This window comes from Medicago truncatula, chromosome 7, assembly GCF_003473485.1.
Source record: "Medicago truncatula cultivar Jemalong A17 chromosome 7, MtrunA17r5.0-ANR, whole genome shotgun sequence".
NCBI lineage: Eukaryota > Viridiplantae > Streptophyta > Magnoliopsida > Fabales > Fabaceae > Medicago > Medicago truncatula.
The window spans coordinates 28,227,549-28,242,227 of record NC_053048.1 but is presented as its reverse complement, the minus strand read 5'-3'; the positions used below and the strand labels follow the sequence as shown (position 1 = coordinate 28,242,227).

The 14,679-nt window shown below is 32.6% G+C and overlaps 3 protein-coding genes across 3 annotated transcripts; all 3 read right to left on the bottom strand.

Annotated features, from left to right (window-relative positions):
• Nucleotides 1-584: 584 nt before the first annotated feature.
• LOC11413443 (putative UPF0481 protein At3g02645) lies at nucleotides 585-2,026 on the bottom strand. The gene is made up of 2 exons (XM_024770057.2): nucleotides 1,866-2,026; nucleotides 585-1,393 (listed from the first exon to the last, which is right to left on the bottom strand). The coding sequence occupies exons 1-2, from the start codon at nucleotides 1,992-1,994 to the stop codon at nucleotides 773-775; spliced, it is 750 nt and encodes a 249-aa protein (XP_024625825.1). The 5' UTR covers nucleotides 1,995-2,026; the 3' UTR covers nucleotides 585-772.
• On the bottom strand, nucleotides 2,008-2,654 carry LOC120576846 (UPF0481 protein At3g47200). The gene has a single exon (XM_039827402.1). It carries the CDS (start codon nucleotides 2,604-2,606, stop codon nucleotides 2,043-2,045), a length of 564 nt encoding a protein of 187 aa, XP_039683336.1. The 5' UTR covers nucleotides 2,607-2,654; the 3' UTR covers nucleotides 2,008-2,042.
• A 5,859-nt stretch (nucleotides 2,655-8,513) lies between these two features.
• Nucleotides 8,514-10,616, bottom strand: LOC11407023 (uncharacterized). Its single transcript, XM_003622973.4, has 2 exons — nucleotides 9,776-10,616; nucleotides 8,514-9,326 (listed from the first exon to the last, which is right to left on the bottom strand). The coding sequence occupies exons 1-2, from the start codon at nucleotides 10,499-10,501 to the stop codon at nucleotides 8,727-8,729; spliced, it is 1,326 nt and encodes a 441-aa protein (XP_003623021.2). The 5' UTR covers nucleotides 10,502-10,616; the 3' UTR covers nucleotides 8,514-8,726.
• Between the last annotated feature and the right edge of the window lie 4,063 nt (nucleotides 10,617-14,679).

Sequence of the window (14,679 nt, the reverse complement as noted above, 5' to 3'; positions counted from 1 at the left end):
CTGAGATGTCGAGCTACAGTGGTTGTGGTGATGAGACGGTGGTTGTGAGATCTAATAGTTTTATATGGTGAAGAGAGGGTGAGGATGGCGGAGACGGTGGTGGTGACGACGGAGGATGGTGATGGGGAGGGTGAGATCTGAAGGTCAAGATGGTGGCGACGGTGGTGGTGAGATGAGAGTGTGAGATATGGTGATGATGGTGATTAGATTTGAGGGCGATGGTGGTGCTAGTGAGATTTGAGGTCAATGACGGCGGAGATGGTGGTTGTGACGGCGGTGGTTGGTGGCCGGTGAGGAGAAGGAAGGAAAAAAGAAAGAAAGTATTTCTGTTGCAGAGAGTGAAAGGATTGAAGAAAGGGTTTGTGAAAATACCAAAATGCCCTTCTAATGGGGTGTGTACAAAAGTGGTATGGGACAAGGGTGTTTATGAATCATTTTCCATAATATATACTAGTCTTATCAACTCATTTGATCTATTCACTTATTGCAATATCGATGAACACAATATTAAATAACTCATCTAAATAAAATCCACATAATCTCAACAATATAGAAACACATAGATCATCTATTAGAGTATTAATTTATTCATGTTTCAATTCAAACACCTAGCAGAAATATAAAAGCACTCTTTATTTTTGAAATACTCAAGTTAAGACGTACACGAAAATTTCACAGAAAATTTATTCATTAAAAAAACTCAACGTATTAAAAATCCACAGACAAGTGATGAGTGTCATAACGAAAACAACATTATCACAACGAACCACCTTTATTTGCTTGGCGGGTTAACCGTAAACCATGTCTGAATGAAAGTAAGAACAAGCGCGATGAGAGCAGCAATGAATGCAATAATGGCCCAAGGACTGCTGAAGTAAGTGCGAAAACCCTGCGCTATCCATGTATTGCATCTATTACGGTAATGATCATGTATTTTGGCTCTAACCTCTAAATATGTGTCTGCATTAGGTACCAAGTCAGTACTTATGATATTGAAAAGTTCAGCAACTTCCTCATCACTCCCAAGGGAATTGAGCAAAATCTCTTTTGATCTCAGTAACTTCACATCTTCAGGATTGTCGATAAGCGAGTCCATGAACGCTGCAAAAGAACAAATCCCGTAGTCGTTATGAAAATCTGGACACATCTCATATGCTATCAGGTTGAGGAATGTAGTGGCTGATGAGTCGTCCACAACAATCTCAGGAAGAGTCAGTTCTGCAGTGAACAATCCTTCAGAGAAATCTATGTCTCTTGGCCTTCTCGTCTTGCTTGACTTAAAATTTATTCCTACATCTCTTAGATCTTGTATGTTCCGGTATGTCATCATCTTGACCTTTTCATCTCGACTCTTCTTACTCAAATTCTCTTTGTTAGCTTCATTGTTTCTAATCTATGTTTCAAACAGAAATGGATTGGATCATAACATTAAAATTTCAAAATTTCATTCCTCTTGCAGTAATAAAATATCATATTTTGCAAAGAAAAACATTTTAAAACAATTGTTATTTTATCCTTTATACTTAGTATTAATTATTTTAGTTTAGTTTAACCCTCTAATCACTATTATGCACACCCCTCTCTAATCACTATCTCCACTTTGTAATTAAAATATGGAAAATACTAACATGTGCACTAAGGGCACATGTTCATAATATACCAAAAATAGAAATTATGTCAGTTTATTTCTCAAAAAGTTGAAAATTAATGATAGTTAAACTTTAACTAATACAAAAAAAGTTGAAATAGTGATGAAATTTAGAAACGGAAAAAAGGAAAAATATTTTATTAATTTTGCATTAAGTTTTATAGACAAATAATTTAGTGACAAATTTTAATTTTTTTCTCTAATATTTTTGTTGTACCTTGGTTGTAGATGTAATGAGGATGGTATTACGCTGAAGATCAAGAAGATGAAAGGGTGTCTCTGACTGTGACTCCTTCTCCTTTTCTTTTTGGAACCATGTCCTTCTTCTTCCCTGACTGTGACTCATCTGGTGTGGCCCAATGATGACAGTCGAGGAAATTCATCATGCTTTCTATCAAGCCACTCTCGTCTTCATCTTCCACAATAGCTTGAGTACTTGATAAGGAAGTTGATTCTCCAACAAAAGCACATCCATCATCACAAGAACCAGTTGATCAACCTTAATATTCATGTGCCATGGTTCATTAAGATTCGCTTTCTCCAAGATATACAGCAAAGAACATCCATCCACGAACAACATCCACGACAACTTTTCTTCAAGGCTACGAAAGCCTGCAAGAGACCATCTGGTTGAAGTTAAAACATCATCGTCAAAATGACCCTTCAGTTCATCAATGTTATCAGCAATCTTTTTGTGTAGATCCTCTGGAATGTATCCGTTATTTTCTATGTATTTTGCTGCCCACATAAGTTTGTACTTCTCTGCTAATATCAGATTTGTGTTATGATGATGAATAGGACCTATTGACACACACTTGGGTGAGTAATGCTTCTCAAAGTTTTTTCTATTTCTGAGAGACTTTAGCACCCTTTGTATCTTCGGTCTTGAATTTTGGGGTATTTGCTTTGATTTTTGTAGTTCCACAAATTTTTCTTTAATAGTTTCGGATGCCATCATTCATTCAATATGATAATGGTTGAGGGATATTGATCTTTCAAACTTGATGAAAATACAAATCAAAATGCGTATTATATATAGAAAATACTTTACCTAATGAACAAGATAAGTAAATATGCTTGCTTAAAAAAATTATTACACCTTCACTTTAATCGAGTTTTATCCCCAATCTTCACTACCATATAATGTCCATCACTTTACTCATTGGACAAGAAAAGTAAAATTCACAGAAAAAGGATATTTTCTTTTACTGTTCTTTAATTTAACTGTATGTCTCTTCCTCTGTTTCCATGCGGCTTCTCCTTTTATTCATTCCTTGCTTGGCTTTTAATTTCTTAGGATTAGATACCTAATTCATGTTTTTCCACAGGCTAAGTATCACATTTTAATATATAACACACAAATAAGGGTTATGAAACATGTGCAAAGGAGCCATAATATTAAGACATTAATAAGAGAATTTTCGGAAATAATTAACAAGAGAAAAAATAATCAATTATTCGATCAAACATGTGAGCACTTAGAGGTGTCAATTGAATCCATCAAATACATATCCATCTGATCTATCTATTACAGAATCTATATGATCCATCCGTCAAACAATTTATTTTTAACGGATTGGATTCAATTAATCCATTAAAAAATATTGATGACTCCAATAATACATCCAACTTATTTAAAAGATTCAATGAATCATTTTTTATTGGTTATTTTTTATCCAACGAACAAAACACTTTTACTAAAAAAAAGAACAAATTAAAAAATTAAAAGCTGAATAGTTTATTTCTTCAAAACAACTTATTTATGCAAAAACAACTTATTACAATCTCTTTTAAAAAACAGCTTATTCAAAACAATTTATCTTATGAAAAACAACTTATACGATATTTTTATAAAAAAATAACTTATTCAAAACAACTTATTTTATGCAAAAAGTTTATTACGTTCTCTTTTTAAAAAACAGTTTATCTTATCAAAAACAACTTATTACGATCTCTTTTTAAAAAACAGCTTTCTCAAAACAACTTTGAAGGTAAGAAAAACACAAGAAGGGGGGGTTGAATTGTGTTTTCTTTTTCTCTCTAAAAATACTTCTTCTGATAAAACTTCAGAAGCAGTTTGAGAATGCTTCTGATGAAATAATCAGAATCAGGTATGCAGCGGAAAAGATCAAAGCAGAGAAAAGAAAAGCAAGATACAAGCAGTTATCCTGGTTCCTTCCACAAATCGGAAGTAGTCCAGTCCCCCTTGCACTTCCAAGGAGATTTCACTATAATCACAAAGATTACAAATGCTCAATACTCTCTAAGTATGAGACTTCTCAAAAATGCTCAAGCACACACGCAAGAGTCTTCCAATGCTCAAGCACTAAGCAAGAGTCTTCTAATGCTCAAGCACGCAGGCAAGAGGCTTCTGATCAAACAAAAATACAATGAAATAAGTTTGACTTGAACACTTGATATACAATCAGTGGTGTTCACAATACAATACGTTAAAGACTCTAGACTTTTGAATTTCTAAGATATATCAAATCAGTGCAGAAATTCAGTGTGCTTTGTAGAATCAAATTGACAGAGTTTTGGCGCTTTTTAACTTGTATATCTCTATCTACAATCTTCAAGTCTTTACTCCTTTATATAGAGGTGTGAAAGAGACGTTGAGATGATTTGCACGTCTAAAGAGTCGTTTGGAATCCTTTGATCATTCACCAGTAATCCTTTGCCTGATTTGGGTGTAGTCCTTTGAAGAATTAGCTTCAAATTCATTCCCATCTTGAAGGCACAAATTCTGCAGGCATAGTTGTTGTCTTGTCTTGTAGCGTGGACAAAACAGAGTAGTGGAGGTAGTGGTTGTACACTTGTACTTTGTCAACTCTGTTAACGAAGGACAAATACTCAGTGCTATCCAAATGACCGTTGATACCTCCCTTTCAATTCTTCGTTCTTCTTAGATAATGTTGAAATGAGAAACAGCTACTTTGGATCTCCAGTTTGAATTTACGTATAAAATGTAGCTTCTGGTGATGATATCGCTTCTGATGAAAACCTTGCTTCTGATGAGCTTCTGCTTCTGATGACGTCATCACTTCAGATGCACTTCAGCTTCAGGAGCACTTCAAGCTTCAGACGCAGTTTTCTTCAGATGCTATGAATTCCTTTGCTTTCCATTGTTCTTCCAAGACCTATTGAAATTACTTGACTAGCATTTGGTCCTGTATACTTGAACAATTATTAGTAATAACCAATTGACAATTTTTAATACCTTGTTATCATCAAAACTCATTAAGGTTCATTGTAAAAAATATTTTGTTCCAACAAACTTATCTTGTGAAAAACAGCTTATTACGATCTCTTTTTAAAAAATAACTTATTCAAAACAACTTATTTTATGCAAAATATCTTATTATGTTCAGACCACTTAATGAATTGATGAGAGCTGTTAGATTAAAATTGTTGATAGAGAATGATATAGAACATTATGGAACTTTCAAGATGTGGAGAATATTTTAGAACTTTCAAGAATACTACTAAATAAAGTCATAATAACTAGGAGCATCTTAATATCCTTAGAACTTTCTAGCTACATGAACTAGATATTAGTATCTCTAGATAGTTCTTGTAATTAAGTAGTATCACTAAATGTTTCTAGACCTTTCTATCTGAAGCCTTACTAGAGTAGTATAAATAAGGCTCATCACCCTGTGTTTGGCATATTCAAGCATTCAAGCATTGAAACATTCAAATAATAACAACTTTCTTTGAGAATATTAAAGAGTTTCTCTATTTTCTCTACCTTTCCTTTCATCCCTGAGCAAAATTTGACGTCAGAGCAAGTTACGATACCTTGGAGTTGAGTTTGAGAGAAGAAATAAACGGAAAGTGAGTTTTCAAGCGAGCAAGGAGTTGCTTTCTCAAAACTTCACTTTGTAGCCATTTGTTCGCGAAACTAACACTGCCAACAAGACAACCACGCACCACCACGATCTTCACCAAAATAAAGATCATCGACCGCCATTGTCAAAATGCCACATAGAAAACAAAACGAAATATCTTTGCAAGAAATTGAGATGGAAGAAATTAGTCGACAAGTTCAACTACAGCAGAAGACTGTCAACGCCCAACAACCATTATTTTGGAAGCATGACGAAGAAGAGTATGATGGTTCCGGTAGTGACTCTTCATCGTCTAGAAGCAGTCGCTCACATCGATGTCTGATTCGAATGAATGATATCAAAATAGACATTCAAGCTTTTGATGGGAAGCTACAACCAGATGAGTTTGTTGATTGGCTCTCGACTATTGAAAGTGTATTTGAGTACAAGGAGATACCATAGGAACACAAGGTAAAGATTGTTGTATTTAAGCTAAAGAAACATGCTTTAATTTGGTGGGAAAATCGGAAAAGGAACCTTAAGTGTGATGGGAAAAGTAAGATCAAGATGTGAGATAAAATGCGTGAGAAACTAATCCGTAAGTATTCACCTCCTCATTATTATGATGAAAACTTTACTCACTTACAATTGTTCAAAAACGCTTCAAACCAAACTTTTTCCTCCACATGAAATCATATAGATTCTCACAATCCACCAACCCACCAACCTATTTTCTCATTCAAACCCCAACATAATACAATCATAGAGAGAAATATCAAGACACCCAAATGTTTCTGGTGTCAAGGGTATGGCCGCATAGCCTTAGATTGTCCAAATCATAAAGCCATCACCATCTTTAATGGGGAGATATATGAAATTTCTGAAGAAGAAACGAAAGACATTCCTTAACCATTTGAAGAAGAGACGATGAGAGAACCAATTTATGATGAATAATATGTTGATGTTGAATTTCGTGAAGTGTTTAAAGAAGAGGGAAACAGAGAAATAATATATGATGATGAATATGGTCCTGATGACATTCATGAAGTGTTTGAAAAAGAGGAGAATGACGAACCAATATATGACGAAGAATATCTTCCTGCTGAATATGGAGAATCTTTGGAGGTTAAAAGAATCTTGCAAACAAAAACAACCAAAAATAAATTATGGCTAGGACACAATTTCTTCCACGCTCATTGCACCTCACAAGACATGGTTTGTAATGTCATTGTCAATAACAAAAGATGTGAAAATGTTGCATCAAACTATATAGCATACTATTTATAGTCCAAACCGATTAATCACCAAGATCCATACAAGCTGCAATGGCTCAACAAGGATAATTAGGTAAAATTATCTCAACACTCTATTGTTTCATTTCTATTGGCAATAATTGTAAAGAAAATGTATGGTGCAATGCTATTTTTAAGGATATTTGCCACATTTATCTTGGGAGGCCTTGTCAATATGATTGTCGTGCATTATACGATGGTTATGCCAACATCTACCCTTTCGTGAAGGATGTGATTAAAATCAAGTTTGCACCTCTACCACTCGATGAATTCAATGAAGGAAATGAGGACTTTAAGCCGCTTGAAATTTTAGTCACAAAGGAACCATTTATGGATAAAACAAAGTAATACATGCCTCGTCAAATTCCTAAGCCGCTTACTTCAATTTTGACACTAGGTGGCTTCTCAAAAAGCATTTGTCATGCTTTTCATTTGATTTGACTCTCTTGTGTTTGGACTATTTAGCAAGAAATAAATGCTAGCGTTTGTCAACAAAAAAGGGGATCCTTTTTGACATCTTTTAGATAAAATTAAGCTTCAATCGATAGGGTGGTTGAAAGAAAATTACCCTAATGTTGTTTTTAACTATCGTATGCGGTGATTTAAACACCCCCCTAGTGTCTGTCATTTTCATAGCTAGTGATTAGATTGAAATACTTGGTGTGTTGTCATGTCTATGAATACCCTATAATATAGATACTTGTCTTATTAACTCATTTGGTCTATTCACTTATTGTGATGTCTATGAGCACAATATTAAATAACTCATCTTCTATATTATACTATATAAAGAAAATGTTTAAATGTGTCATTGGTCCCTGTACTTTCATCAGATTTTGGCATTGGTCCCTGCACTTTTTTTGTTTGGCATTGGTCCCTGCACTTTGTAAAAATATTGGTATTGGTCCCTCTGTTAACTTTCTGTTAAAAAAAAAAAAAACAAAACCAACGGACTGCCACGTGGCCCAATCATTTCACGCCACGTGGCACCAATATCAATATTTTTACAAAGTGCAGGGACCAATACCAATATTTTTACAAAGTGCAAGGACCAATACCAATAGTTTTGTGTTTTTTTATTAACAGAAAGTTAACAGAGGGACCAATACCAATATTTTTACAAAGTGCAGGGACCAATTCCAAACAAAAAAAAGTGTAGGGACCAATGCCAAAATCTGATGAAAGTGCAAGGACTAAAGACATATTTAAACCTAAAGAAAACTATCTATTTCAGCTCTTTTGGGATGATTTTTTCTCTTTAAAATAATTTACTTGATTTTTAATACAAATAACACATGTAACAAATAGATAAGAATAAATTTAAATATTAAAATAAAAGTGTAACAAACACAAATGCCTAGTTTTTTTTTGCTTTATCATTTAAAAAGTATAACAAACTATATGATTGTATCTATACTTACTTTTTCATTATCCCAATTATACCCTTAAACAACAACTTTTTTTTATAATAAAGATTGTTGTTGGTGTCATTATAAAAATAAGAATTTAGATTAGATTTTTTTTGTTATATTGTTGGTTTCATTGAAATAGACAATCATGGTTAGTTTGATTTGTTATAATTTGAAAACAAAAAATATTTATATTTTTACTTTTAATCAAAATTAAAATTTTATAAAAAAACACCGTTCATAATTTTCAAACGTTAGCGCAATAAAAAGAGCGGAAAGACGTTTTTCTCTGGTCTAAATAAGATAAACATAATCGCACCAATAGAGTAACACGTAGATCATCAATGAGAATATTAATTTATTCTTGTTTTAATTCAAACACACAACACAAAGAGAAAGGCACTCTTTATCTTTGAAATACATACTCATAGTCAAGACGTCGATGAAAACTTAACCTAAAATTTATTTATTAAAAATTCAACCTATTAAGAATCCAGAGAAGTGATGAGTGCCATAACGAAAACAACATTGTCATAACGAACCACCATTATTTGCTAGCCGGGTGAACCGTAAACCATGTCTGAATGAAAGTAAGAGCAAGGGCAGTAAATGCAGCAAGGAAGGCAATAACGGTCCAAGGATTGTTGAAGTAAGTGCGAAAACCCAGCGCTATCCAACTCTTGTATTTATTAAAGTAATGGTCACTTAATTTCACTTGGACTTCAAAATAGTTGAATATGTTAATTACCAAGTCAGTACCTATGATATTGAAAAGACTGGCAACTTCCTCATCACTCCAAACCGTGCACAAAATCCCTTTTGATCTCAATACCTTCACATCTTCCGGATGGTCGATGAGTGAGTCCATCAAAGCTACATAAGAACAGATCCCACAGTCGTTGTCAAAATCTGGACACATCTCATATGCTATCAGGTTGAGTAAATTAGAGGCTGCAAGGTTGTTCACATAGATTACAGGAATAGTCAGTTTTGCAGTAAACCATCCTGCAGTGAAATCTACGTCTGTTGGCCTCCTTGTTGCGCTTGTCTTAAGTCTTATTCCTACTGCTCTTAGATCTTCTATGCCCCTGTATGTAATCGGTTTGAACTCATTCTTCTTCAGACTGGTCCATTTTAGGATCTTACCCTATGTTTAATCAGAAATGGATTGGAGTCTTGGACCATCTTACTTATGATAATGAAAAAAATTAAAATTATACTTCCTTTGTCCAATAATAAAAATCACTTTTGTAAAGAAAAAATATTTTAAAAAGAAGGTGTTATCCCCAAGTGACACCGGGGACTTAGGATTCAAAATTAAGAAATTATTCCATAAATATTAATTTCAAATTTATTGAATGCATAAATTTTCTAATAAAAAGTTGAAATACTTATGATAACAGTAGATAGACTTAAAACTAATAAAAAAAAGTTGAAATTCTAATGCAAATATAGAAATGGAACAAGATAATCACTGTTTCAAATTCTGCCCTTAAGTGTTAGAGACAAAATTTAGTGATCAAAATTTTTTCTCTCTGTAATTTCCATTGTTATTTCAATCTTTTCTAGTGCTTTTTATTGTTAATTGTTGTGTACCTTGGACTTGGATGTAGTGAGGATGACTTTATGCTGAAGATCTAGAAGATGAGTGGGTGTCTCTGACTGTGACTCATTTGTTATTATTGATACACTATGTTCTCCTTCTCCTTCCATGTTGTTATCTGACTGTGACTCACCTGGTATGTTCCGAAGATAGTTGGGAAAACTCATCATGCATTTTATCAATTCACTCTCGTTATTTTTCCACAATAGCTTGAGTACTTCGTAAGGAAGTTGATTCTCCAACAAAAGCACATCCATCATCACAAGAACCAGTTGACCAACCTTAATCTTCATGTGCCCTTTCTCCAAGAGATAAAGCAAAGAGCATCCATCCACGAACAACATCCACGACAACTTTTCTTCAAGGCTATGAAAGCCTTCAAGAGACTTTCCAGTTAAAGTTAAAACATCATCGCTAAAACGACCCTTCAGTTCATCGATGTTATCAGCAATCTTTTGGTGTAGTTCCTCTGGATTAAGTGCGGTGTTTTCTATGTATTCTGCTGCCCACTTAAGCTTGTACTTCTCTCCTAACTTCAGATCTGATCTGTCATGATGGATAGGACCTATTGACAACAACTTGGGTGTGTAGTGCTTCCCCAAATTTGACATCCTTCTGCGGTAATATGGCACCCTTTGTATCTTGGGTCGTGAATTTTGGGGTGTTTGCTTTGATTGTAGCTCCACAAATTTTTCTTTAAGAGTTTGGGATGCCATCATTCATTCAATACACTAATGGTTGAGGGATATTGATCTTGCAAAGTTACGAAATCATGAATGAAAATGCGGATTATATATTATGGACTCAGTGATAGTGCTGTAGTTTTTTGCCATGCACTCACTCACACCTTTATCTAATAAGTGAAGGGTACGGCTCTGAGGTGAAAAGGAGGACCACATGTGAAAGGGATAAGAACAAGAGAAAATTACTGTTTCTAAGGTACGAGCCTAAAAAAAATATTATAGCCTAATAGTATTACTAAGTATTAGGTGAATGTTTTTTTGGGAGGGTGATTTGAGATTCTTGATGCATCTGGTAGTGATTTTCACTTTTTGGTGTATCGCATATATACGATACTTTGTATTTATCTTTTAAAAAATTTAAATAGAACAATGTTCTTTAAAAAAATACGTTTTTATTTTATTACGGATCTCTTTTTACTTATAGAACAGAGCCTCCAGATTTGTAGGAACGGCCCTGATAATCTTTCATAATTGAACTAAATTACACAAGAATTTGACATTACCTTCACAATACACCAAAAATGAAATTCAATAAAAGTGCAACATTACAAATTTTCGCCAACATATTTCACATCAATAAATAAAAAAACATTACAGAAAGTAACAAACATTTATATTTTTTTAGTTTTAATCAAAATCAAAATTTCATAAAAGAACATCGTTCAAAATTTTCAAAATAACCTGCTTTTGTTTGTGGACCAAAATAACATGTCATTCTCTCCTGTACCGATGCAAAAATCAATGATCAAACCTACTCTAATCCTAAATATTCTACCATAATTTGACAATTTCTAACAATTTCAAATATCTAATATGTTTCTACCACATTTCAATGAATTCTACTCTAATCAACATTTTCTATTATAATCAACCTCTAACAATTCAATCAAATCAAAAATAAAAAATCATAAAAACCTAAATATGTGACAATTTATCCAAAAAAAAAAATAACAATTCAATAAAAAAAAGTCAATGCAATAGGATAATAAAGATTTACTATCCCCGTGAACTTATCTCAGTTGGTAAGGATATTGCATATTATATGCAGGGGTCGGGATTCGAACCTCAGAGACCCCACTTCTCCACAATTAAATTGTGTGAGCTCTAGCCACTAGGCTACTTGACAAAAAAAAAAACATACTTGATTTTGGGGTTGTAATTGGCATTGAATGACTTGCTTGGAGAAAATCGGAACAATGATGATCAAAACCGCAACAATGGAGTTTTGGAAATTCCTATTGTTCTATTATGTTTTTATAACAAAATCCAATGTGAATTAACTCACGTTGAAACTGAACATGACTTAAGTCACATTGAGTTTAACAACTACGTGAATAAAGTCATGCAAGGGTATTTTGAAAAGTCTAGTTGGGAGTGATCAATTCTCCATGAGAGGAGCAATTTCCCAACTTCATGGACCCATTTTATTAGATCAATGAATTCAGAAGAGTTCAAATTCAAACATGAAAATTGTTGTTCACACTTTAAATAAGGCTAAAACACACCCGTAAATGATCAAAATGATCCTTCGATAGGTAACTGTCGATGATCTGAACCGGCGGCAGTTAACTACCGTAGTTCCATCGGCAGTTAACTGCCGTTGCAATTTAAAAAAAAAAAAAAAAAAAAAACTCCATCAGCACTTAATGCCGCATAGCTTGAATTTTGATATTAATGCATAAGCTTTGCATCGTACGCCCAACACCTTTAGCTGCTAATGCCTCCATCTTATGGACTCAAATACAAGCACAAAAATAATCCCTAAAAAAAAACACAAATATTTAAAAAAGAAAAGTAGTAATTGAGAGGGTGTTTAATATAGACTCTATTAGATTGATCGGGAGTTTGATAATTAAAGTTTAATTTATTTTTTTTCAAAAAATTAAATAAAATTAATTAATATTATAATTTTATTAATATACCGTTCGATTATTTTTACGTATAAACTCCTATCGTTTCAAATTATAAGCAATAAAATCTCATTTTTTTTGTCTCAAATTATAAGTAAAAAAGACAAATTTTTGTTATACTTAAATTTCAAAAAAAATCATTTTTTACAAAATGCAAATTAATTTCAGAATATGCGAAAAATCATATTTGATTTTGTTATAATTAATTTGCATTTAATTTCATTGATTATTTGATATGGAAAAAATGAGATGAAGAACAAATTAACTTGCATTTAATTTCACTTTGAGAAAAAAAAAATGAGGTTTGAAGTTCTGCACTAGTTAACTATCGAAGTTTCGCGGTAGTTAACTATCGCTGATAGCAACGATTAACTATCAAATGAATATTTTGATATTTTACTGGTGTTTTTTTTTTTTTTTTTGTTTTTAACCCTGTACTGTGAACAACAATTTTCTTTAAACGTGGGATAGGCTGATAAGAGGGGTCCTACGTATAAATGCACAATAATGAGCTTTGTCTCCCGTTTTAAATGCCATTGAATTCGGCCACCAGTTTTTTTTTTTCATTTCTTTTTTTATTTTTTATTTTTTGGATAAAATATGATGAGGTCATGATCGATTTTTGGATCACATCATGTGATGAGGTCAGGAAAGATTTTTGTGGGCACCCAAATATGTTTCCGCTGCTGTTGAAAATGAGTCGAGTTAAACCGAATCTGTTTGAGTTCAATTCGACAAGATAAAAATTGGTTCGGTTTGAAATTCGACTCGAATTCGAAACGAACATTTTTCTTAACTCGAGTTCGACTCGAACAACTCGGTTCGACTTGTTAGATTCAACTCGTTTATCTATTTCGATATTTTTTCTTTTTTTGTTAAAAATGTCTTTGACCATTTAAAAATAAAAACATAACAAAAATATAATTAAATTAAAACTGAGTCATATTCGCTATCTAGAAAGATAGTAGCACCTTACTCTAGCGCATAACAGTATAAGTTTACAATGTGAATCATAAATACGCTTCTCTAGTAAATATATATAATACTTTTCCTCTCTAATGTTTTCTAAACTCCCCGATGTGAGACTATTTGTTTTTCTTTTTTCTTGTTGTACTCGCACACACATGTTTTTTTAAAAGTCAGTACAAAGTACCATTAATATCTTTTTTTTCTTTCTCTATTAAAAGAAGTTTATAATAAATTACATAAATTCCACATTATATAAAAAATACCAAATAACATTATATATATATATATATATATATATATATATATATATATATATATATATCGAGCTGGTTCATGAATCTAACGAGTCGAACCATACGAAGCTCAAGTTCAACTCATTTATTTAACGAGTTTAGTTTTCAACTCAAGTTCGACTCATTTGGTTCGTGAACAAAGTTCAACGAATCAATTATCGAATCGAGTTTCGAACTATTTTCGAGTTGGTTCGGTTCATTATCAGCCCTAATTTCTGCTCAAAATTGGGAAGGAACGTGACCCAAGTGTGTCATTTTTTAATGAAACTAGACTCTAATTCGTGAGGGTTTTTGTTTTGGAACTTCATGTATAAAAGTTAATCCTTTCATGTCAATACATTTTTATTAGAAATTTGTATAAAAGTTACAATTTCAGGGGGGTTTGCCTATTCACTCTAATTGGTTGACAATAATTTTCGCTTTATCATTTTTTTTCTCAAAATAATTGTCACGTTAAAATACCAATGCAACATCATATAAAAGTTAGTCATTTCGTGTCAATAGATTTTTATTAGAAATTTGTCTTTAGATATAAACTTTTTTCTTAAATTACTCATTCCGTCTCACAATAATTGTATCTTCCGTCTCACAATAATTGTCTCTTTACCAGTTTTTCTTTTTCTCAAAATAATTGTCACTTTAGAATATCAATGCAACATTTATTATATTTTTCCTTTATTATACCCTCAATTATTGAATTTCATCCAACTTAACTACTCCATTAACTACAATTAGTAAGGGTGTTTTATTAAATGATACTAATTTTACCATCAAAATCAACACAATTAATCATTTTCTTAATAATCATGCACAAACCTTAAACGACTACTCCCTCCGTCCCTATATGTAAGAATCCATTTGATTTTATGTTTGTCCCTAAATGTAAACTCTATTTCAAATTACTAGATGCATTTATTACTTTTTTCCTAAACATACCCGTAATTAATCCTACTAATTTGTCTTGAAATACGAAAAGTTAAAT

Coding starts and splice junctions, on each gene's coding strand:
- LOC11407023 (XM_003622973.4), bottom strand. CDS start 10,501: ATGATGGCATCCCAAACTCTTAAAGAAAAATTTGTGGAGCTACAATCA. Junction 9,327..9,775: donor TCACTACATCCAAGTCCAAG/GTACACAACAAT, acceptor GATTAAACATAG/GGTAAGATCCTAAAATGGAC.
- LOC11413443 (XM_024770057.2), bottom strand. CDS start 1,994: ATGAGTCACAGTCAGGGAAGAAGAAGGACATGGTTCCAAAAAGAAAAG. Junction 1,394..1,865: donor TCATTACATCTACAACCAAG/GTACAACAAAAA, acceptor TTTGAAACATAG/ATTAGAAACAATGAAGCTAA.
- LOC120576846 (XM_039827402.1), bottom strand. CDS start 2,606: ATGATGGCATCCGAAACTATTAAAGAAAAATTTGTGGAACTACAAAAA.